The sequence below is a fragment of the Gallinula chloropus genome, assembly GCF_964237585.1.
Source record: "Gallinula chloropus genome assembly, chromosome: 5".
NCBI lineage: Eukaryota > Metazoa > Chordata > Aves > Gruiformes > Rallidae > Gallinula > Gallinula chloropus.
The window spans coordinates 31,404,181-31,426,467 of record NC_140090.1 but is presented as its reverse complement, the minus strand read 5'-3'; the positions used below and the strand labels follow the sequence as shown (position 1 = coordinate 31,426,467).

Below are 22,287 nucleotides of genomic sequence, written 5' to 3'. Positions count from 1 at the left end.
TCCGCTGGTGCCCGCGGAGGGGGGGGGGGGGGGGGTAGGGGTCGGTGATGCAAAGAACGTTTCAGACCGTTAGTGGCACCGAAAGGCTCCTCTGACCTCAGCGCTAACTCCGCGCTTAGTGCTCTGGCCCTCCCCCGCGTCTCTGACGTCCCGCCCTGTCGCACCGGGGCGGCCAACGCGTGAGGGACTACTTCACGATTCCTTTTGGCGGAAGGATCCCTGCGCGTGCGAGTTCGCGGCGGCACACCGATGGTATATAAGCGCGGCGCAGGGGCTGGTGGGTCTCTTTGCGTGGCGGTCGGGCTCGGCGGTGGGCGGTAGCGTGTCCGCCGCGCCGCTGCCGTCATGGGCTTCGGGGACCTTAAGTCGGCTGCTGGACTCCGGGTCCTCAATGATTTCCTGGCCGATAAGAGCTATATCGAGGGGTGAGCGGCGGCCGCGGGACGTGCTGGTGCTCGGGGAGGCGCTCCCGGCCAGGCCGCGGTGAGGCCCGCTGGCCTGGCGGGAGCCGGGGGGGGGGGCCGGGCCGCGCGGCACGGGGGAGCGCCCGGGCACGCTGCCGTAAGGCTGCAGCGGGGCTCGCAGCGCCGGGGCTGGCCGAACCCACCGTGCCGGCCCTTCCCGGCGTTTGGTGCAGTGCCGGCCGCTGGGCCGAGCGGCAGCCGGGGCAGGGGGTTAGGGGGGGGCCGTGGTGCCGTCGCCTTTCTACTCGGTGGCTGCTGCTGCTGCTTCTTGGCGCGTTCCTGCGCGCACCGAGGAAGTGGCTTAACTTGGGCTTGTTTTCCGCAGGTACGTCCCCTCTCAGGCTGACATAGCGGTCTTTGAAGCAATCGGTGCCCCACCTCCCGCAGACTTGTTCCATGCCCTTCGGTGGTACAATCACATTAAGTCATACGAAAAGCAAAAGGCAAGGTAAGGTTTGACCACGAGGATGCAGCCTGCGTGCGAGCTGGCCTGCGAAGTGCTTGGTTTCTCTCTTCAAGTACAGACAAAACTTGCCGCTGCTACCACGTGGCTTTTGCTGTGCTGTTGGAACAGGCACAGCTCTAGAAGCAGAGCAGGCCTCTTCTGTCAGTGTGTTACACTTCTCGATTCAGTTCAGGCAACCTGATTGTGCCAATTTCGGTTTTGTTATTGCCTCTTACACAGATGACTTATGCTGCAGTCTGGGAATTGCTTACCAGTAATTGACCTCTTGAAGCCTATGTCAGAATAGGTTAGAAAGTATTGCAGGGATCTTTCCAAGTAAATATACAATACTTAGATAGTGAGTGATTTGTTCAGGTTTTTAGTCCTGGATGATAAATCAATGATGTGGAATGTAGAGGCACATAAAGAGAAAGGGAAATGTAAAAGCAAATTTTATTTTTTTCTTTTTTTTAGTGACTTTAGTGTTCATGAAAGGTGCTGTATTGACATCCATGGAGACTGCAGGCCCCTCTAAAAAGGTACAGCATAGGTAGTGTCAGTATGGCTGCACTGCCTCCTCTAGGTGTCTCAGTCCTATTTGGAGGAACTCCTATAAAGTTGGGTAGCTCAATCACCGCTGTTACCTAAGATACTATCATGCTAAATGGGACTGAGGTTAAGTTGCTTCATAAAGTGCACTCTGGAAACTACTTGCAGTAGATCCTGAATTAAGAGCTTATTCTAAGAGTACAGAACAGCATGTGTTACAGGAGAAGGTTAAATGGGTTTCTGGTCCCTCCTGTTGACAACTAGCTTTCAGTGTAAAGCATTCACTGAAACTTAGTCACTGGATCAGTTATCAGTTACCTTGCAACAATGTATTTTCTGTAGCTCTTGGGTTTTAAAGTAAAACATTTTTAGGGAAGCATAAAGAAGAAGCAGCCAATAACTCTTCCTACACAAAACATACTGCAGATAAGTTATTCTGATAAAGCTTATTCTTATCCATACACTCAGCTGGAGCAGCAACGTTGGGCAGGATCATGTCATCTTAGGTGAACAGTCTTTGAATCTGGGTTTTGCTGTCTCAACTAGTAGCCTGCAGCATTGGGGATTGTCTGGGGAGGTTCTGTTTTTAAGTAGCAGAATTAGGGTATTATTTTTTTGTGACAAAACATTTTTACTATGGGTGCATCTGTGGGTTCATTGACAAATTGTCAGTATTTGTATTGACATTTAATCTGCCTTTTTCTTTCAGCTTGCCCGGAGTAAAAAAGGCTTTGGGGAAATACGGTCCAGCTGATGTTGAGGATACAACAGGTGCAGCCACAGATAGCAAAGATGATGATGACATTGATCTTTTTGGATCTGATGATGAGGAGGTACTTGACCTTTTGTATTATATTTGGGGTTTTTAGAAATAACTAGGTATGTAAATGGGAAAGTGAAAACTTCAGGGTTAGAAAGGAATGTGTTGCTTTAGCTTTGACTGGTTACATGATGAGTAAAACAAAAAATCACCATCTTTCGGCTGACAGTTGTGATGATTTGTTTTTGCCTGAGTAGATCCAGTCAGTTTGGTAAGGCACTAAATATGTGGGGGTATGGAGCTTCTCTGTAACAAGATTCCTCTTTCAGGAAAGTGAAGAAGCAAAGAAGCTGAGGGAAGAACGTCTGGCCCAGTATGAATCAAAGAAGTCCAAAAGTATGTCTACCAAGAACTTTTCTAACTTCCTATGCTTTGGTTATGATGGCTAGAAACACTAATTAACTGGAATAGATAAACTTGACTGGAATGAGACAGAAGCAGTTGGCTTCACTTGAATTGCCCCTGAGCTTAGCTTTGCCCATAACAAATGGCAACCTCAGCATGGTTTTTGTCCTGCTGAAGAGACAGACTGGTTTGTCTTGCTCAGAGGGAGCCCCAGCATGCTCTTAAAAGTTCAGAGCAAAAGCTGCAATACCCAAGTCCCTCCACAGGTACTGGTCTGGAACTGTTAAAAACCGTAGCAGTTGCAGTATTCCCTCTGTGGAAGATAAACTGTTTCACAGCCTTAAGCTCCTTCTCAGATCCTCTGAAAAGGAGTTCCTGTGTAACAAACAATGCTTGCTGCTTCAACTGTGTGTTCTTAGGAGACCTGCTTCAGAAGAATGTACCTGTCTCCATCCTGAACATTGACATGTGCATAGCTTAAATACTTCTGAAATGCGTGTTGATGCAGGAGGCCTGTCACAGCTCTGTGAGGATGTTCTTGTTGATGAAATTGGAAAAGTTGTTCTTGTAAAGCTAGCTTGCAAGTATGGGTTCTGAAAACTTCCAAGCTTTTAATGGTGATTGTCTTCCCCCAGAGCCAGCTGTTGTTGCCAAGTCATCACTCCTACTTGATGTGAAACCTTGGGATGATGAGACTGACATGGCAAAGCTGGAGGAGTGTGTTAGAAGCATTCAGGCGGATGGCTTGGTCTGGGGATCTTGTAAGTAGGAGAACATTGTAAAGTGGGAGATGGTGTGGTCTCTCTCCCTGTCTTGAGCAGGTAGAGCCGTGGTCACTGCTGATCTGTGAAAACGTGGGTAGCTAAAACTGGGGGGAGGGGGAATTGTGACACTGCGGTACTTCAGTGTCTTGCAGCAGTTGAAAAGGTCTATTGGTGCTGTGGCCAGGCTGCTCCAGATAGAAATCTAAAAGCATTGCAGCTTGGCTCTGCTATCCTGCGTCTCCTGGCACAGTTGCTGATGCAGCTGGCAGACACCCATCATGCACCCACATCACTAGTTTGTGGGGGAGGGGAGGTACCACAAAACCAAACCCTCTGGCCAGCTCATAGCCAATGCTGGGTTGTTGATTAAGCAGTCTCTAATACAGAACAAAGTGGGTTTTATTTATCCCTGCTGACTACTTCAGTCAGTTTCACCTTAGACCTGATTTTCAGGGATTCTGCCAATCAAGGAGTACTAAATACCATTTTTCTTCCTCTAGCCAAGCTTGTGCCAGTTGGCTATGGTATCAAAAAGCTCCAGATCCAGTGTGTTGTGGAAGATGATAAAGTTGGGACAGACATGCTGGAAGAGAGAATAACGGCTTTTGAAGACTATGTACAATCAATGGATGTAGCTGCTTTCAATAAGATTTAAGTCTTGATAGATCTATAATAAATGTAATTGCAAAAATTGGACTGTGTCTGTGTGTGATTCAAAATCTTGGGGTATAATCTGACTCCTAAGTGTAAAATTTGGTTGATGGGTAAGGTAGAAGCTAAAACTGACCTTCGGGGTTGTTCCAACACCCTGCTGTAGTATGGGGGAGCTCGAGCAGAAGCAGCAGCTTACATTTGCCATCAACCCAGATTTAATGTTTATGTGGCGTTAAGCTCAGTTTCGGGAGAAGTGTGTCTTTGGAAATGAGGGTGATTCCTGGGGCAGGAGGGATGGCTTTGGGGCAAAGGGCAGATACCTGCTCTTGGGTAAGCAGTAGAGCAAACTACTCCGGTGTAGGATTTGATTAACTGCCTGTTGGGGAAAGCCGCACCCCGGCTTCCCGCCGTGGGGATGCAGAGGAGTTGCAGAGCACGGAAGAGGACACGCACGGTAACGGGCGCTGTACCCGACCCGGGCCTCCCCGCTTCTCTCAACGGGGCGCCGCGTTCCCCTGCGGGGCGGATCCCTGCGCTGCCACCGCCCCGCACTTCTGCGGCGCTGTGCCCTCCCGACCACTAGGGGGCGGCGCGCCCCGCCGCAAGGCGCCGGCGGCTCATTGCGCCTTAGGTGGGTTTGTGACGCGTTTCAAAGCTGGAAGAGCCAGCCAATCAGGACGCACGTGTCTGCCGAAGCGGTGCGACGCCAGCAGCCGGCAGAGCCGTAACGCCGCCGGGCGGGTGCGCCTGCCTGGGCCTGCTGCTGGGCTGAGGCGGGCGGCGTCTCCGGCGGACCGACCGTTTCGTGGCCACGGGAACTGCACCGTGCGCCGCGGTGGTCGCGCTGAGCTCGGAGCCAAAGCCTGACAGCAGCAGCCGAAGCAACGTTCTGTTCTCTGTGTCACAGAGCAGCTGTGCACGGTTACCTGGCGCAGCATGTCCTGCTTCTCCTCCTTCAAGGGTCAAACTGAAGCTCAGAGCCACCAGTCTCAGTAAAAAACAACCTGCCTGCCAGAAGTTGAGAACTGACCGTGAGTCTAATCGCAGGCTTCATTCCCGCCTTCCATAAACTTCACTCGTAAAGGACGGGCGTCATGCTGCGTGCAGTTAATGCACAGTGCCCCTCTGCTGTGGCAATTCTCTTAGCTCTGGCTTCTGTTACATCGTGTAGTTTAGTTCTAGCAGTTCCCTTACAGAGCTGTTAAAAGCAGGAACTTGGCAAATGGCATGTCCGTTCAAAAAAATTCCCCCACAAAAACGTGATTTTCATTGTCCTTGGCCATCGCTGCTTCTGACCTGTTCAGTGTGCTGCCTCTGACCTTTAAACTCTTTCCTTGACCTTGAATTTCAAGCTTTGAGTGGATAAAATGGTTCGATTTGTAGCTAATCCACATATATTTTATGTGCAAGACCTGCTGAGGGGAGGCCTTATCACTGCCAACAATTACCTGAAAGGAGGGTGTAGAGAGATGGGTGGTGGTCTCTTTGCCCAAGGGGAAGGTGATAGGATGTGGGGGAATGGTCTCAAGCTGTGCCAGAGCAGATTAGACACTAGGAAAAAATTCTTCACCGAAAGGTTATCAGGCATTGGAACAGGCTGCTCAGGGAGGTGGTTGAGTCACCATCCCTGGATCTGTTTAAAAGATGGGTACATGAGGTGCTTAGGGATATGGTTTAGTAGGGGACAGGTACAGTTGGACTCGATGATCTTAAAGGTCTTTTCCAACCCAGTGATTCTGTGGGATTCCATGGTATTTGGGTATGTGCTAGTGTATTACTGTGTCATAGTGCCCGTGAAGGATCAGCATCTTGGGGTAAAGGAGACACTTCTATCCCAAGTGCACCCTGGAACAGAAAGATCAGCAGAAAGTTCCATAACTTAAGTGTGGCATGTAGGAATACAGGGAAAACTTTCAGTGGGGAAGTATTGGTTACAAACCAGTTTACATAACAACCTTCTGAAGCAGAACCTGTTCAGAAAGCAGACAAGCCTAAGTAACCAGATCTGGTCTGTTGCACAACCTGCCAATAGCTATTATTCTTGAATGAATGGTTTGGCCCAGCTGTTTCCTGGGAGGTGTTTCTCTGTAGCATGATCAGACAGACCTCCTTTGCCTGGCTTTTTTCTCATTGTGATGGGTTGAATGAGCAGTTCTCAGTCCAAGCAGCCTAGAACTGCTGGTCTTGTTTTCCATTACTCTTGCAGAAACCATTTGGAGATAATTCTGTAACTGATGGTGGTGTGAATGGGGCAGAATTGCCCTGCAAGATTGTTACTGCACTCACTGCCATACAGCAGGGCTGGCTTTGGCCTCTGTGTGTTCCCCCTGTTTGAAAGTCAGTCTCTCTACCGTCTCTAGCAAGAGGTGTGCTCCCATAACTGACATGCGAGAAGCAAGCTGACATAAGTCTTAATTCCTGTAGTAGCAATGGTCAGGGCTTGCTTTTGTCTCCTAGATTCTTTGAGAAGGAGCTGCTCAAAGAATGCACAGTCTCTGCATATTGCTACTGAGAAAAGCAAACGAACCCCCTCTTTGGAAACAACAATGCTTTATTGCTTCACTTGGAGTACAGTCAAGAGAGTAGTACTAATACATCATTCTTAGAAACATGTCAGGGAACATGTGAAAGAAACTTGCAAAGTGCCTGATTTAAGCACAGTCAGCTGCACAGTGCCAAAATACAACGATGAGTCACAACATACCAGGCAGCAAACAACTCAAGGGAAGAGTGCTGCTTACCAGCTTTCCAACCCCAAGTGAAATACATCCTGCCTGACTCTCCCAAACTGAAACCGAAGCCCAAAGAAGCAGTTACAGACCACAGTCAGTTTCTATTTGCACAGCTATCAATACTGCATGTGCTCATGCATGGATATATACTATGCAAAAGCAAGTATATTTACATATAAGGCCTCATTTACAGTATGAACGCTCCTTCTGTGTGTGAGCAGGCCATAGAGACTAAGCAGATTATCTGAAAGGCAGTTTTAGTCTATAGACCTAGGCCAATACCATAGAAAAAGAGAACAGTTCAGATGTACCCAAAGCTTTATGCTTTTACTTTTAGTGGGGGCTTTTGCCCCCACATTCAACTTTTTAATGAAGTGGTATTGTGTTAGGAATTGGTCTCCTCTACTTAGCATATAGTTGCATTAGTGCATGTGTGGTCCTACAGCAAACTGTGAGGCGGGAGGGAACATGGCATAACTGGGGTGACTGCATCTTTCTTCCAGGAGTAGACTCCAGTTCCTGGATGTACTGTCTTGCCTCTCATTTCACAAAGTAGTCCAAATTTGGCTACAGACTTGGAACAGAGTATTGTTGAATTAATTCTGCCCATTTTGTAAGAAGATTTGCAATTAAGGCAAACAAAATGTTGTCTTACTTGTTTACCTTTGTTTGACAGAGCAATAAGAAAGAAACTATAGTTGTAAACCTTTTCAAGCCTGGAAGTTTAAACACAGGAAAAGAAGTGTGGCAGGGGGCCTTTAGTCTCAGCTTGTGTAGGAAACATTTTCACTAATTTTTTGCACGTTTGAAGCAAGCCTAATACTTATATGAAACATCTGCTCAGTATTTTACACCCAGCCTGTGCTAAAAGAGCAAGAATAAGCAACCAGAAAACATAGGATCTCTGGTCTTAGTTTTGAGTATAAGTTAAAGGGCACTGGGGAAAAAAATCAGGCTTTATTTCCATATTTTTCTTTTTTGACAAGAGAAGGCAACAATTCAGTGTTCCCTGTCCTGGGATTCTTCTCCAGCTGCAGCATGGGGGCAGCAATAGCCTCACTTACCTCGAAGGTGATTCCTACTTAAGGCAATACTAGACAATCGGGAGACCTGTGACCCATTGATGTATGGCCACAGCCTCTTGGGTGAGAATGCCTGGATGAAGAGGGTTAGTAGTGATGGCAAGCAGGAATATTATGTGCTCTTTCAGTATCACTGAGGAATGGAACCTCAACAAAGCAATAGGATTACAACAGCATTCCTGATCAAAAACCCAGTGAGAGCAATTCCACTTCTGCTGACAGCTTTCATTTCAGGCTGTGTGCCTTGCAAGTACACCACACCCAAATGATGTGTCCTTTAAAAAACCTTTCAAGGAAAGCATCATGTGCAATTAAGCCAGCTGTTTACATAAAACTGTATATGCAAAGATGCACATCTGACTGGCAGATGTGAAGTCAAGAACACCTCCAAGCCTCCTGTCAGCAGTTTTGAAGAGACACGGTGGCAAGAGCGGTCACTGAGCAGTTTCACAATAGTGCACAGGCGCATGGGTGTTGTCCGAGCTCCACAGCTGCTCACTGACAGTTCCCGAGCGGCTCACCTCCCACAGTGCCAGTTTTAGTACCTCAGAGACCGTCGTCTTGACCTGGGCCTGGAACTTCTTGCTAATCAGAACGTAGAGGATTGGGTTGAGGCAACTGTTGATGAAGCCAAGGCCAGTGGAGAGGGGAATGCCATCCTGCAGTAAGTCATGCAAGTTCTCGTCATGGTGAGCAGACAGCTCCACAATGCTGAATATGTGATACGGTGTCCAGCAAACAAAAAAAGCTACAACTACAGCAATGATGGTCCAGAAAAGCCTGCTGGAAGTTAATACAGTTCTCCTCTTCACTTTGACAATCAGCAACGAGTAGCAAATGACCATGGTCACTAGAGGAAAGAGGTAACCGAATGCAAGCCTCACCCAAATGAGAATGTGATGTGTCAGCAAAATAAGTTCTCTGTCATGCACATGGAAGTTGTTGTAGCAAATGGTGACATTGTTGAGAACTGTAGCCGTGTCTCTAAAGTATAAGGCAGGACCACCAATAACTGCAGCTGACATCCAAATGATCCCACTAAGAATGAGGGTGTTCCTTACAGTCCGATACTTGTAGGAAAAGACTGGGTGGACCAGGCGGATGTAGCGGTCGAGGCTGATGAACGTCAGGAAGAAAACACTGGCAAACATATTAAGTAATGCAATGAACGAGTTCATTTTGCAGAGCCACTTCCCAAAAGGCCAGTGGAAGCCCATTGCCACGTATGTGATATAGAGCGGCAGGAAGAGAACAAAAATGAAATCTGCGATGGCCAGATTGAGGAACCAGAGTGTAGAAACAGATTTATCCCACTTAAAGCCCATAAACCAGATGACAATGGCATTGCCTGGCACTCCGAGCAGAAATGCCACACTGTAAAAGGAAAGGGAAATCATATGGGCAATGCTGAGGGAGGACTGGGGTGATTCATCTTCCTCAGACAGGTCGTAGAAATAAGAATAGTTCTCAAAATCTTCAAATGTCATGTTGCACAGTTGCTTTCTGGGGAAGAAAAGAAATAGTCAAGAGAGAAATGTTTTACTGCACTGTATACAGTAACCTTCAATTTCTCGAAGTTCTTGTTCATAAAAACCCCCAAAACACTGACATAATTTCATGTACCTATCACTTTCTAGCTGTCAGTTGCTAACAAAAAGTTTCTGGAGTATTTTGGTCACAGGCATTTCAAGAAATGCTCAAATCAAGACAACACTTGAAATCTTCAGGAACTGTTTTCCTTGCATGTCTTTTCCAATAGAAAGCACTAAGCACACTCACCGATCTAGAATCCAGCTGCAAAGTTTTACTGAAGTGCAACTTTTCTAGTCAGGTTTCTATCGGCTTTTTCTTACTGCTCTGCTCCTATGTGAGACAAGTCTTAGGGAGTCTATCTGGCAGAAATCTGAGAAGCACCAGGCACCTATGTAGCCAAACCAGTGCAGTTAAAATGCCAGGAATTTTTTTATATAAAATTGCCACCTCCACACACCTCAAATTACAGTTGACAAAATCAGAGGCAGCTATTTCTCCAGCAACTGAAAGTTCATGGGTTCATTCCTCTCTCTCATGATCTATCTCTGCATCAAGAAATGCTGATTTTCAGACACATTCAATATATTTGATGTATGTCTTGGTTTTTCTTTTTCTTTCTTTTTTTTTTTTTAACAGAACAGTCTTAGTTTTCTTCTGTTGCAAAAACCTGCTGGAACATACAAATACAACATGATTTTTCACATAGGAATTTTCTTCTAATCCTCCAAAGGAAAAGTGTGGGAGGGAGAGAAGGGGTGGGAAGGAAAATATAAACCAAAGGAAAAACACAGGGGGAAAAAAAAGAAATGAATGAGAAAACAGATAGCAGAAGTTGGTCAGGAAAAACACAAGTTATGCACTCAGTACAGACAAAGCTGCAGCACAGCACAGATGGCCACAGTCTGATAAAAGTACCTGCCATGATCAAAGCAAATATTCTGCTACATTCTGCTGTCATTTAAAGCTGGGCTCTGTTATCACTGTCTGGCCAGACTCAGCTGCACTAAAAACCTGTCCCTGAGAGCAGGACACAACCAGCCCACTAGCTGTACTATGGGTGAGCTCACTAGTGTCTGAGCACTAGCTCCATTCAGAAACTGCAATTTCAGCCCCTGCTTTTGGAACCCAGCCCTGCATTCCTGTAATTCCATTAATTTTAGCATGCTAAGGACAATAGTAGCAGGGTCTCCAGAGTCCAGCCACATCTACAAGCTTGCATTCATGTACGTACCTTTCCTCCAAAAAAGTAGTTGGCTTATTTTGAAGGGATTACTTGTACAAGTGAAGCTACACGTGTGCACACACAACAACAGGATTAGATTTTGCACTCACAGATGGATAGACAAGGGAAAAAATGTGTAATTTTATGTGTCTTGATAAAAAAAAAAAATGCAATAAGGTCAATACAGCCTGTTCTGTCAAGAGGCTATGATAACATTTGCCCCATTAATTTGCATCAGGCTGAAGGAATGTTATTTGCTTTACTGTCCTGATAAAATGATACTTACTGGGCTGCATTTATGTAATTACATGCCCCTTGGGGGTAGAGTGCATCAAATACCAGTACCACCCATCTGAGTCATTTTTTCAAACCACTTAACAGCTGCTGAGAAATAGCGTAAACAAGGAATAGCACCACTGACATCTGGAACAGCATCACATTCCGACAGTTTCGGAGGACAGCCAGGTTAATAATTGGACTTTTAAGTGTCTTTGCCTATAACTTCAAATTTAATTTATGCAATTAAATGAACAAACAAAAAAACCACAAACCCACCCCAATTTTTCAGACTCTTGCTGATTAACATCCTGTACTCCAGTTAGTTTTGCTTTTAAGTTTCCCAAGAGCTAGCACAACACAACACCGGCTCAAACTTTTCTTCCCAAACCTTTCTTTTCCCCTAATGGTGCTAAAATAGCATAATGACAATAACAAACATTTGCCTACTAGCCAACAATGTTAATTTTATATTTAGAATTTCAAAGATTATGTATAGCAGGAGAAAGAAAACATATCTAAATAAACACCAAATATTTACCAAGCCTCCCATAGTGTAAAATTCCTCCATTGGAAGAGTGCACCCACCCTAAGAATGCAGTTATTTTTCCAAGCTTGTATTTTACCTTATCTCTAACTCCTAGACTTCCAATGCAACAACACATCAGCAACAGAGGCAAAAAAGCAGAAGGCACATTGCTCACCACTGGTCCCAGGGCACAGATGCTGAACTAGCTCTGGCTAGGGCTCAGCAAAGACTGGCAATTACATCTGCAAAGCTCGGAAACTTTTACCTCTCACATCAATGTATCTGAAGCACTCCTGTAGCAGGGCTTAGGGCATTAAGCCCTGCCCTGCCCTGCAGGGGAGCTGTCAGTGGAGCTACACCGGTAAGGACAAAGATATTTTTTTCTTCTGGGATAACTGTTAACAATCATTCACAGCAGGGGTGTTTTACTGTGTTCTGGAAACAGACAATGGCAAATACATTATTTTTTATTTATTAATAAACTTTCAGAGTTAGAACTATCTCACAGTTCAAGTCCAGGTCTTGAAAGTGAAGAAATCCAATTCTATTCCTTATTCTGTCACTGATTTCCTGTATTATTTTTGACAATTGGGCTAATTTCCAAGCTGGAAAGACTTTCATGAACCTGTCTGCAAACAGAAACTCAGTAGAGAAAGCAAAACCTTTATCCAGCAGTTTGTGCTTGGCTTGCAGGCCAGCTGCTAGGATGGGCAGGGGAGGTTTGGTGCAGTTCACTGGCTCAGTCCCTGAGAGTTCAGGGTTCCAAAGGGGAGCCAGAGCAAGGAAAAGATTTTCCAATAAACAGGAAAGTGTGGTTAGAAGTCTGGCAGTAGGACTGGGGGGCAGCCACAGGTTACAGAGCAGTGTTGTATTGCGTATGGCGACTATAACTGAGTTTAGAAGTTTACACTTCATCCTGTCTCTTTTTTTTCCCCCAATAGTAAAGAGCCTGTTTAAAGTGTACGCTCAGCAGTTGTTGGCTGGAGCCTGTTCCTGTTTGCTGAGGTCACAAGCATCTCTGAAAACTGAGCCGCCTTGATTCAGCTGCTTAATTATGAATGTAGTTGCTTAATTTTAAGTAAAAAGGTTGCAAAACTTTTGACCAGGATGTTTCATTTCCTGTTCCCTTCCGTTAAACTAAATTTAATTATTAAATGGCTTCATAGAAATATCACAGTCTGGCACTTGGTACTTCTTGCATCCCAGGACAGAAAACAGAATTAGCAAGAAATACAGATTGATACGAAATATTTCTAAAATCCAAAGCCACAGAACTGCTGAGAAAAGACCTCATCATTTGGCACATGAACTATCTTTCTCTGAATTTCAGCAGGCAATTACAGAATCAGATCTTAATTGACATACTCATAATTTTTTACTACATGTACCTAGAGTTTATTTTCTCTGCCACCATTACAGTATTTTATAAAATTGAGCCATAGTGACACCTTGGACAAATTATTGGATCTTAAAATAGAACAGCTTTTGTGTCACACTAAGAATGGCCTTACAGTTATGACAGGAGATCATATATACTTTGGACTCTATTCATGGCGATGCCACATGCATCCTGTTTGACCGGGGAAGTCGCTTGACCTCTCCATGTCTCAGTCCTGAGGTCAGTAGAATGGCTTTGGAATTAAATTATATAGGGTTTTCAGTCTAAAATGGGAGAAAAACAAACAATCCAGTTGCAATTTCCACTCACTTCACCTAATGAAAAACTTTCCTGTGAGTTCAAAGTTCTCTGGACACCACTCAAGTTAGGGTCCAACTTAATTACACTAGTAGTTTATACCACATGTTTGGGCTACAGCCCACACAACCTCTCTCTCAGCTTTAGTCCTGATTACTTTTGAAATTTACATAGAGCTTATTCACTGTCTGTGTTAGTTAAAAGTTAACCCAAATATTTGAGTGGTAGTCCCAAAATCTATTTGTTCAGTGTGGTAAACAGTGCTCAGAGCCCCTGGCCAGCTAAATTGATTACAGAGGTCACAACAGCAAGTCCTGAAGTAATAGGGGAATTATGGTTTGTGGAGCTGGCTGTCTTAATAGTTAACTTCACAGAGGGAAGATACTGTACAAACCTTCCTTTTAACGTCCTTATCAATAATTCTGGACATATCACATTCCATGTGTATGATCTATGGCTAAAGGAAAGCTTATTTGATTAATTTAATTCAGCTTTTGTCACTTAGAAAAGTCAAAGTTGGAGGACGAGCTTCTCAAAAGGTCACCTAAAGCCTGCTTGTCATACTGTATCTCAGCAAGTTTGGATATTGAATTCACTTGAAAGCCCTCACAAATGTCTTGGAATTTTTGAGATGCTGAATTTTGGATTTATCTAGCTTCCAAAACAGAAACATGAAATTCACCCAGCAGTTTATCCGTCAAGTTCAAAACACAGAAGTCTAAGCAAGTTCATAGAAGTATATACATATTTCTGGGAAGTATTTTACAGAGGCATAAGAAATGATCCTAAAACTCACAAGGAGTACTTACGAGGTTACAAACTATCATAGACTCTTATTTCACCCTCAAAAGAATACATCCAAGAAGACCACTTGCCTCCATGCAGAAACATTCCTATAGCAGGAAGAGACAGATACACCCATGCTACAAAATTAAACCGTAGCTATGCTATAATTTAAGCCTAAACACAGCCCTGCAGACAATGCTGCATGGAAACAAGCTTTTTAAGCTAGTATACTCAAAAGCAGAATCAAAGCTTGTGTCATGTGCCTTTGAAAGAGAAAACATGCAGAAATGCTGGTCACTTGCCTATTGTTTTAAGTGGTCATTAGACATATGGTAACAAAATTGCTTTTTAAGCCATCCTGAATTCCAGAGCTAGAATGGGTCATAACAGATATGATATGTGACTGAAAATCCTTTCAAGCCACAATTATTTGTTCTAGCAGACAAGACAAGAATGGAAATAACCATCATTCTCCATTACATCTCTCAAAGAAGCAGTGTTAGAAACATATATGCCATGAACTAGCTAGACATCTCCTCAAATTCAGGCCAAAACCAACTTTGAGCAAGGCCAAACATAAGCTTATTAGTCATAACACACCACTTCATCTGTGGTACTGAAGTCATTTAACCAGATAATTGCCTCGGAATATTTTACACAAAGTGAGTGTTACAGCAGGACTAGCAAACCCTTGCAGAGCAGACTCAAGTTAATACTGGTAAAGCTGTGATTTCAGACCAGCACTTTTGCCACCACAGAAATGTCAAATAACAGATGGAAAACCCAACTTTATATCTAAATAATGCTGCTGTAATAGGAAAAGCATCTAACAGTAGGTCTGGCCTGAATGTAACAAATCATCCAGACAACCGCTGCAATTGAGCAGTGTACCATTGCCACAAGGAGGTAACTCGTGAATGTCTGCAACCAGCAGCTGCGTGTATCATCAGAAGTGATTTATTTTTATGCTGATACCAAGCACCAAGACTTCCATCCCCAAAGGCTACAAAGAAACCCAGATGTGTTCACTATATGCATCAGCACTGCCAAAGTGTTTATACAACCAATCATAACACCTCAGTATTCAGAACCCTCACTGAAAGTGGACTTAAGTGAGAAGTATCACTGGTGTGGTTTACAGATGAGAAGACTGAGAATGACCTTCAGGAAGTCTCTGATCAAACCAGGTGCTAAACCTAGAGTCCCTGCCTAGTGGTTCAACCACAGCCCTATCCCTCCTTTCCTTAACATAACTTGTTTGCTGATGACAGAGCAGAGAAACCACAGCTTCACCTCTGGGAGACCTTCTCCTGTGCCATCATGCCCACCGTGTTGAAGGGAGCCAGCCCTTGCAGATTCTGGCCTGTTTACCCTGCACTGAAAAGGAACCCAGTCTTCACCATTTGCTTGTCACATGCATTAATCTACCTCTGCAGGCCCAGGACACACCTCGGAGGCATTAAGCACATCGCTGAGCTGACAAAGCCCAGCAGGTACACCACATATCGTACTGGCTGTTTCTTCAGCGTGTCAGATATACACACTAATGGAGTATTGTTCCAGAGAAGTTTCAGGGTGTTCTATTCCTCCACAAATGCCAGCAGTACTTTCCTTGGCTATAAGCCACCATAATAACTACTTATCTAGAGTAATGGAGCTATCTAATTTAAACTTTTTGAAAGTGCCTCAGCTTCACAGCGACTTGACTGCTAAGGCAATGAATGCTTCTATTTCTAATCAAGCATGGCTTTTTATGTTTTTCATGCAAAATTTATGTGGAATTTTTACTTTGCAACTGTTTCAGATATGTGATGAAAGAAGATTTTGACTAGCATTCACACAATCTTTACATGATCATGCAGCTCTGAGTGTGTTTTCAAACTGTACTCCTTCAGCAAACACATGCTTTAACCACAGCTCCCTCCTAACGGGAAGTAGCAAAGTGAGAGCAGAGAATAGAGGGTGAATGCAGAGAATTTCAGACTATCAACTGTTGGCTCAGCAGACAGATTAAGGCCAATTAAACATATGTTAGGCAACAGCCATTCTAAAATCACTGCAGGATAACAACAGGTCATTACATAAAAAAATTTAAATAACCCTCTCCAGCAGGATACAAAATCTCTAACAAATAACAGATAAAAACCAGCTCGCAATCTGTTATGCATACAGTCCTTTTAACGAGAAGAGTTAAGAGCTAACCCCAGAGAAAATTAGCAACACAACTCTTTCTTCAAATATCCTATTTCACATATTAATTTCCCTAACAGTATGCTTGGTTATGTACTGCCCTTTAAACTGATCTCTCTTCTTCTAGGTTTATTCTACTGCTCATTAAATCTATGTCAGCAGTTTCTTCCAGCACGATTGTAATATTGCTGCAGCTATCTTACTCTTGACACATACTCTTGCATGTGTATATCAGAACACCCAATTCCAAAATAGTGCTAGTATATAACCAAAACATTCCAGCTGATAAGATAACATACTTTGTCTTCACAGTCAATAAACTGGAATCACTGTGTCTAGTAGATTATTAAGGGTGTCTACTTTGTATCAGTGTTCTAGTAGATTAAGGACATCTACTTTATATCAGTTTTCAAATATTCCTACTCATACAAAGCACATTCCTTTATTTACTTTAACCTCAAGTCTAAAATAAGCACTGCCTGTATTCCTGCTAAACTGAAATAATAATAATGTTGTAAATACAATTTCAGGAGGGCGTTTATCTAACTCTCCCTATTATGACTTTAGGAACTCTCCCTAGCACTGATCAGAATCAATGGCTCCTAGGATTAAGGTGTTAAATGAGGAGCTTGGAAATACCAGTTTTACAGGCTCCTAAATTACCTTAGCAAATCACTTTATGTCATGTTAAATTTGACTCCAGCAGACATAGTACAACACCCTCAGTTAAGAGCTAAGACCTCAACGACACTTAATTCAGTTTTCTTAAATGGATAGAGTTTCTCAATATTTCTGAAACATCTCATTAAAAATCATGTGGGGCTGAGCTCATTAAGAGAGGATCACTGGAGAGAAGAAACGGGAGTGCAGAAAACACTATTACATTTATGGTAGAGGGCCAATCTCTCACCATTTTCTGTCTTGCACCTAGAGGGAATAAAAAAAAGAGAACAAAACTCCCATGCCAGGCTCCCACCTGCTGCAAGAGGCAGATATTTTGTCTTGGGAAAGTACCGAAAGGCCCCAGCTTTTGAGATGAAAGCCTCAGTGCATCTAGGCACTATAAGCACATAATGAGAGACAGCTCCTGCCTTGTTTATAATTAAACTTAGTAACAGACACAGGAAGAGTAGGGAAAGGAACAAAAGCAACTTGCCCAAAGCCAGACAGTAAATTCAAAGACAGATTTGGAAGCAGAATTCAGATCTTGCCAAAAGGAGGAAAAGGCAAATCTCTTTTGTGGAGAGGGAAAAGGTGCTGGTTCTGCAATACTTGTGCTCTGTGATTCTTAAAATTCATCCTTCAAGAAGTATCAAAAAAGGAGAAAAGGGCTGGGGAGGAGAAGTAGAAGCCTGCAAACGCTTTGCTAGTTTATGTTCCTGGCAAGGGCTGGAGACTTCTAGAATGCTGGCCTTTGCCAGGCCAGGTATAAGAGAGCTGCAACACACCAGCAAAAATTCTCTCTGGAAAAGAGCAGCCATGGCTTGATACTGCTTTTTACTGCTGTCTCCAGGCCCTCAACCTCTAGAGAATATTGAAAATACAAAGAGTGCAGAATTAGCTGAGAAGTACTAGATGCTTCTTTTGAGGAGGAATAGTTTTTCTTTTGGTCTCAGGAGCCTCAAGTCTGCAGCAAGTGTGGGAGAGTTGATAGCATCTTCCCTCCTAAAACCTAATGTCTGTTGGACACCACTCATCCCGGTGACATCAATCCCTTCCCCTGGTAACAGGCCATGAGAAACTGTTCCTCCCACTCAGTTCGCTTTTGCAAAGCCAGCAACAACAGAGCCCTGCAGTGTTGTGAAACTGCTAGCTTCAGACTGAATGCACACAAATCAAACCATTATCAAAAATAATGAGTGAAAATTAGCCAGACAACCAGCCACCACAGTGAGAGAGACAGCTGAACTGTTGGCACATTCCATAAGAGAAAACTAATAAATAAGCAAATAACAAGACTATTCAGCAGGCTACAATCCTCTGAAAAACTAGCTCTTACTGCTTGGAATCACAGAATTATTAATAAAATATTAATATCCAAGAACAGATCACAAATGTCAAGTGGCTTTTAAAAAACCTAAGGAGAATTCTTACATGCAACTGGCTTTATTAGTAACCATATAAATTTACATCTTGAATTAATCTGTCAGAAACAAAAACAATCCAGTGTTTCAGAAGTTGTTCATTAGGTTATCAGCAGAGAAGGAGATTCTTAAAATTAAAGGATGAATTCCTAACTTAAATTACATACAAAGTGCATTACTGTCATCAGCAGATTTCCTCTGCCCCCACAAGTGCAGTAAAAATCTGTGGTCGGATACAGTCTAGAAATTTTTATAGAGAGTTTCCCTGCCTTATGATCCCTCTCCACAGGGGCAATTAGAGAATCCAAACCATAAATTCATTCTCCAGAGTCAAAGAACTTCCACTCTGCCACACCAAAAGAGATTTCAAGTGCAACAAAAATGGACTTCATAGCACATAAAATCCTCAGAATTAAATTTGATAGGACCTCTACCCTGTCTGCCATGCATAGGTGTCTGAGGCTACATGACATTAAACAGAAGTAAATTGGGTTATCAAAATATTTGCATTTCCTAGTTCAGCTGAGGCAAAACAATAATATGATGCTAGTTGTTCCTGGACCAGTTTCTACAAACCTGGTCTGATAAATTTATTTATCCTCGCTCTCTCTTTTCTCCTTAGCTATGAATTAACAAGCATTTTAAATTATTCATTAATACAATTTTATTCAGATAGCAGGCAAACATGTCTCCTGTAAATCTACAAAACGAGTTCTGGGGTAGTGTTTGGCTTTGCAAGACTGCATTTAGAAAGGCTACCGGTGACAATGACATGGTTGCCACTAAGTCTTAGGAGCTGGAATGTAGCCCTGTCTCATTGTGCAGTAGTATGAAATCTTCTTGTTGGTTCTGTGGAAACAAGCTCCCATGCATTTAATGACAACTAGATCCACATCATACCTTATTCCATGATAGTTAGGGAACACCCTCCCCCCCCCAAGCCCAGATCATAGAATCCTATTTTAATTCTGCATGACGGTAATTCAGAATTATTTTGTTAATCTGCTACTTAAATTGAAGTGATTTCCACTTTTTGTTCTAGAACCTGTTCAGATTAGAACTGCTGTACTTATTTCTAATAATATAGGGAATTCCTAGAGCTGTAGGAGACATACTATCCCAAAGCAAATCAAACAAATTCAAACCAACACACAAGGGTAGAGATTTTTATTTAAGACACGGTCACTTTGCACTCTCTGACAAGATAAGAGTCTGTGAAGGGAGTGTAAACACATTCAAAAGTAATTAAAAATGACATTCACACATACTTTCATATCTCTTCTTGCTGCAGGGGTGGTTCAAAATAATCTTTGAAATAAATACCACATTTATTCTTCTGAGAAACTCTTTTGGCCAGTGTATGCTACGCTACCTTACAAGATTCGCCTACAAGTTTTGTTGTAGCTCTGGAAACACATTTTCTGGAAGGGAGGGAAAGAAAGATTTAAAACATAGAAGAGAAATTGACTTACCTTATTCAGTTCTTTGGAACAAAATGCACTGTAGACCAGGGCTGTGAGCTCTGTAGCAGAAGGAAGAATGAAGTGATCTGCAGAGTTCAGAGTGACTTCAGTGTGATTCCAGCTGCTTCACTTGGCTACTGCCTTCCTTCTAATAAAGCTGCAGAATGATATAACGCCGTGTTTGTTTTCAGCTGAGGAAGTTGTTTCCAACTTCCCTTGGTTTTCTAGACCCAGTTTTGAAATATTGCCTTTCTGTATAATCCCAGTATTTCACCAAAAATAAATGTTAGACATGTGAATGAATCATTTTGGTCAGTGTCCAGGCAAGCAACAGATGTGGTGACTGATGAATGGAAAGAGACCTTACAGTTGTAGGCTGCTTTTTGTTATGCAGAGAAGAGGTTGAACAGTATTTCTTTGTAAGTGCTCTGGTTTATAGAGAATAATGTTGAATGAGCAGAAAGATGCTTAAAAAGTCACATTGGAAGCATAATTTTTTAACTGCACAGTGAGATACATTCATTTTGTATTTATGATTACTAGATTAGTCTCTTTTTGTAAGAGAGAAGTGAGCTCCTCAAAACATCTCTGTCAGTCAGTGCAACACTGGTCAGAAATTTGAACTGGGTTTTAGGAGACTTGGCTTAATGCCCCATTGTGTAAAGATTCTGCTGAGTTTCGGTGGCGGTGCCTCATGAACTCCATGTAGCTTAGTTTCCCAGTAGGTAAAATGGGAATATTATTCCATTAGTACCTACATACTATAGCTTCACTTGACTCTGATGGTACTGCATTCATCACATCATTTTAAATCAGCTGGGTGCCTTACCAAAAATTGAATCTTCTAGTGGAAGCAATTAGCCAACAGTGGCACTCCTCTGTCATCAATGCAAAACACTGACCAAACCTAGTCAACTGCAATTTTTCCAAATAACAACTCCACTGATTCCTGGGAAAATTAGAAAGAAACAAGCAGAAAACCTCAAGAGGGAAGTGCTAAGTGAGAAGCAGTAAAACTGAAATTTAAGCAAAGCTGACAGTTTTAAGCACCTCTCTCAGTTCACAGATCCCCTTAACGGGAACAAAAAAAAGATCTTTTCAGCAAAACTACCTGTCTTTGTATTTCCACCATGACAGCTCTTCCTGTTTTGCCAGTACAACTTAAAATGCAGATAGCTTTACATGAGGGGGGAAAAACCTATGAACAAAAGGAAGATGGAGACTATGCTATGGTCAGACACTGCATAGGACAATCCGTGGACCAGGAGGAAAGGTTGGGGGACATGATCCCGATGAATATATGGCACAGGAGACAAAAAGGGTGGTTGCCGTCGGAAAGAGCATGGAAAGACTCAAGGGCCTCATGATTAGGCACTTTACTTGTTTATTTCTTGCATTTTAAAGATTTCCTGCTTTCTCCAGGCAATTGGTGAACCTTCAGTGATAAAATCTTTTAATAGTAGTTCTCTTGTAAATATTTGGATAGGGTAAACATAGGCACCACTGAACAGCAGATCTGCCAAAGGTTGGTTTTTTTGCTTGCAATGGTACAATTCTGTGTGGCTCCAAGTACTTGGCCAAATCCAGTTATTGCAAGGCAGCTAATGCAAGGGCTTGCTTAATACTATTTCAGTGAATAAGAGAGGAAATTACTCAGTAGATAACCCTCACCCACAACAATGATCTTCTGTAAAATAAAAAGCCCTCAACAAGCAAAGTAGAATCAGACACTTGTCACACACTCTCCACCTTCTTGGTGCACAGAGCAGGCTGGAGAGAGCAATGGTTTCTAGCAGTTCTGGAGTACTGAGGAGGTGTTCCTAGGTGGCTGTTTCCTTCACCATAAGCTAAAGCAGGCTTGGGACTCCTCTAATATGTACCAAGGATGGTAGTTCAGCTCCCTCAACCTTCAGAAGCAAGGGAGGATTAAACCTCATGCAGCAATTTTCCCCACCCTTCTTATCACTGTACCAAGTATGAAATCACAACTTGTAAGGACCCAGAAGACATTTTGCAGACACAATTTTTCACAGGAAATTACACATTTTAGTCCAAGAACAGCAAATGACTGCTTTTAAAAGAATTTTTCTACCAAACTGTTCTACCTACATTAGGTCCTTTTAAATTGAAATGGACTTTTCCTTTGATGAGAAATTACCAAGTTTGTGCAGTATAATGAGCATATGTAATGTATCTGGAAGAAAGAACAACAGAATTTTTCAGACAAAACTGTATTTAACTGGAAAGGTTTTTGTTCTGCTTGTTTTCTGTTCAGAGCTAAATACAACATTTCATTTTCTTCTACAGTTTTGATTAACCACAGCAGCAGTCTTAAGTCCCTGAAGAATGTAAGCTTGGGCTGTAAAACTGTGCTTGTTTAAGCTTCTTCTATGCTCAGAGACAGTAAAACTGGAATAGCAAGTTCCAAATTAGATGGCTTTTTAACATACACTTTCATGCTACCCATTAACCATAGACATAATTTTATGAGTATGATCTTTTCAGATAACTTTTGTGAAAGTTATATGCTTGGAAGAAAATGAATGGAAAAAAAGTACCTTGTTTGCTTTCATGTCTTCTCCTTTTTCTACTTGGAAACTGTATTTTATTTTGCCATGTCATTGTGCTTTTTCAGCAAGGTAAGCTAATGAAG

At 42.9% G+C, this 22,287-nt stretch overlaps 2 protein-coding genes across 2 annotated transcripts; one reads left to right on the top strand and one right to left on the bottom strand.

The window, feature by feature from the left end:
- The first annotated feature begins 290 nt into the window (after positions 1-290).
- EEF1B2 (eukaryotic translation elongation factor 1 beta 2) lies at positions 291-4,078 on the top strand. The gene is made up of 6 exons (XM_084264888.1): positions 291-425; positions 790-912; positions 2,168-2,291; positions 2,548-2,614; positions 3,259-3,384; positions 3,888-4,078. Exons 1-6 carry the CDS (start codon positions 346-348, stop codon positions 4,040-4,042), a joined length of 675 nt encoding a protein of 224 aa, XP_084121014.1. The 5' UTR covers positions 291-345; the 3' UTR covers positions 4,043-4,078.
- Positions 4,079-8,289: 4,211 nt separating this feature from the next.
- Positions 8,290-9,342, bottom strand: CMKLR2 (chemerin chemokine-like receptor 2; the record flags this gene model as incomplete). The annotated part of the gene is made up of 1 exon (XM_084265791.1): positions 8,290-9,342. The coding sequence occupies one exon, from the start codon at positions 9,340-9,342 to the stop codon at positions 8,290-8,292; it is 1,053 nt and encodes a 350-aa protein (XP_084121917.1).
- Between the last annotated feature and the right edge of the window lie 12,945 nt (positions 9,343-22,287).

Excerpts from the sequence above, each read along its gene's own strand:
- EEF1B2 (XM_084264888.1), top strand. The coding sequence starts at position 346 with ATGGGCTTCGGGGACCTTAAGTCGGCTGCTGGACTCCGGGTCCTCAAT. Across the intron at positions 426-789 it reads GATAAGAGCTATATCGAGGG|GTACGTCCCCTCTCAGGCTG; the intron begins GTGAGCGGCGGC and ends TGTTTTCCGCAG. Across the intron at positions 3,385-3,887 it reads TGGCTTGGTCTGGGGATCTT|CCAAGCTTGTGCCAGTTGGC; the intron begins GTAAGTAGGAGA and ends TTCTTCCTCTAG.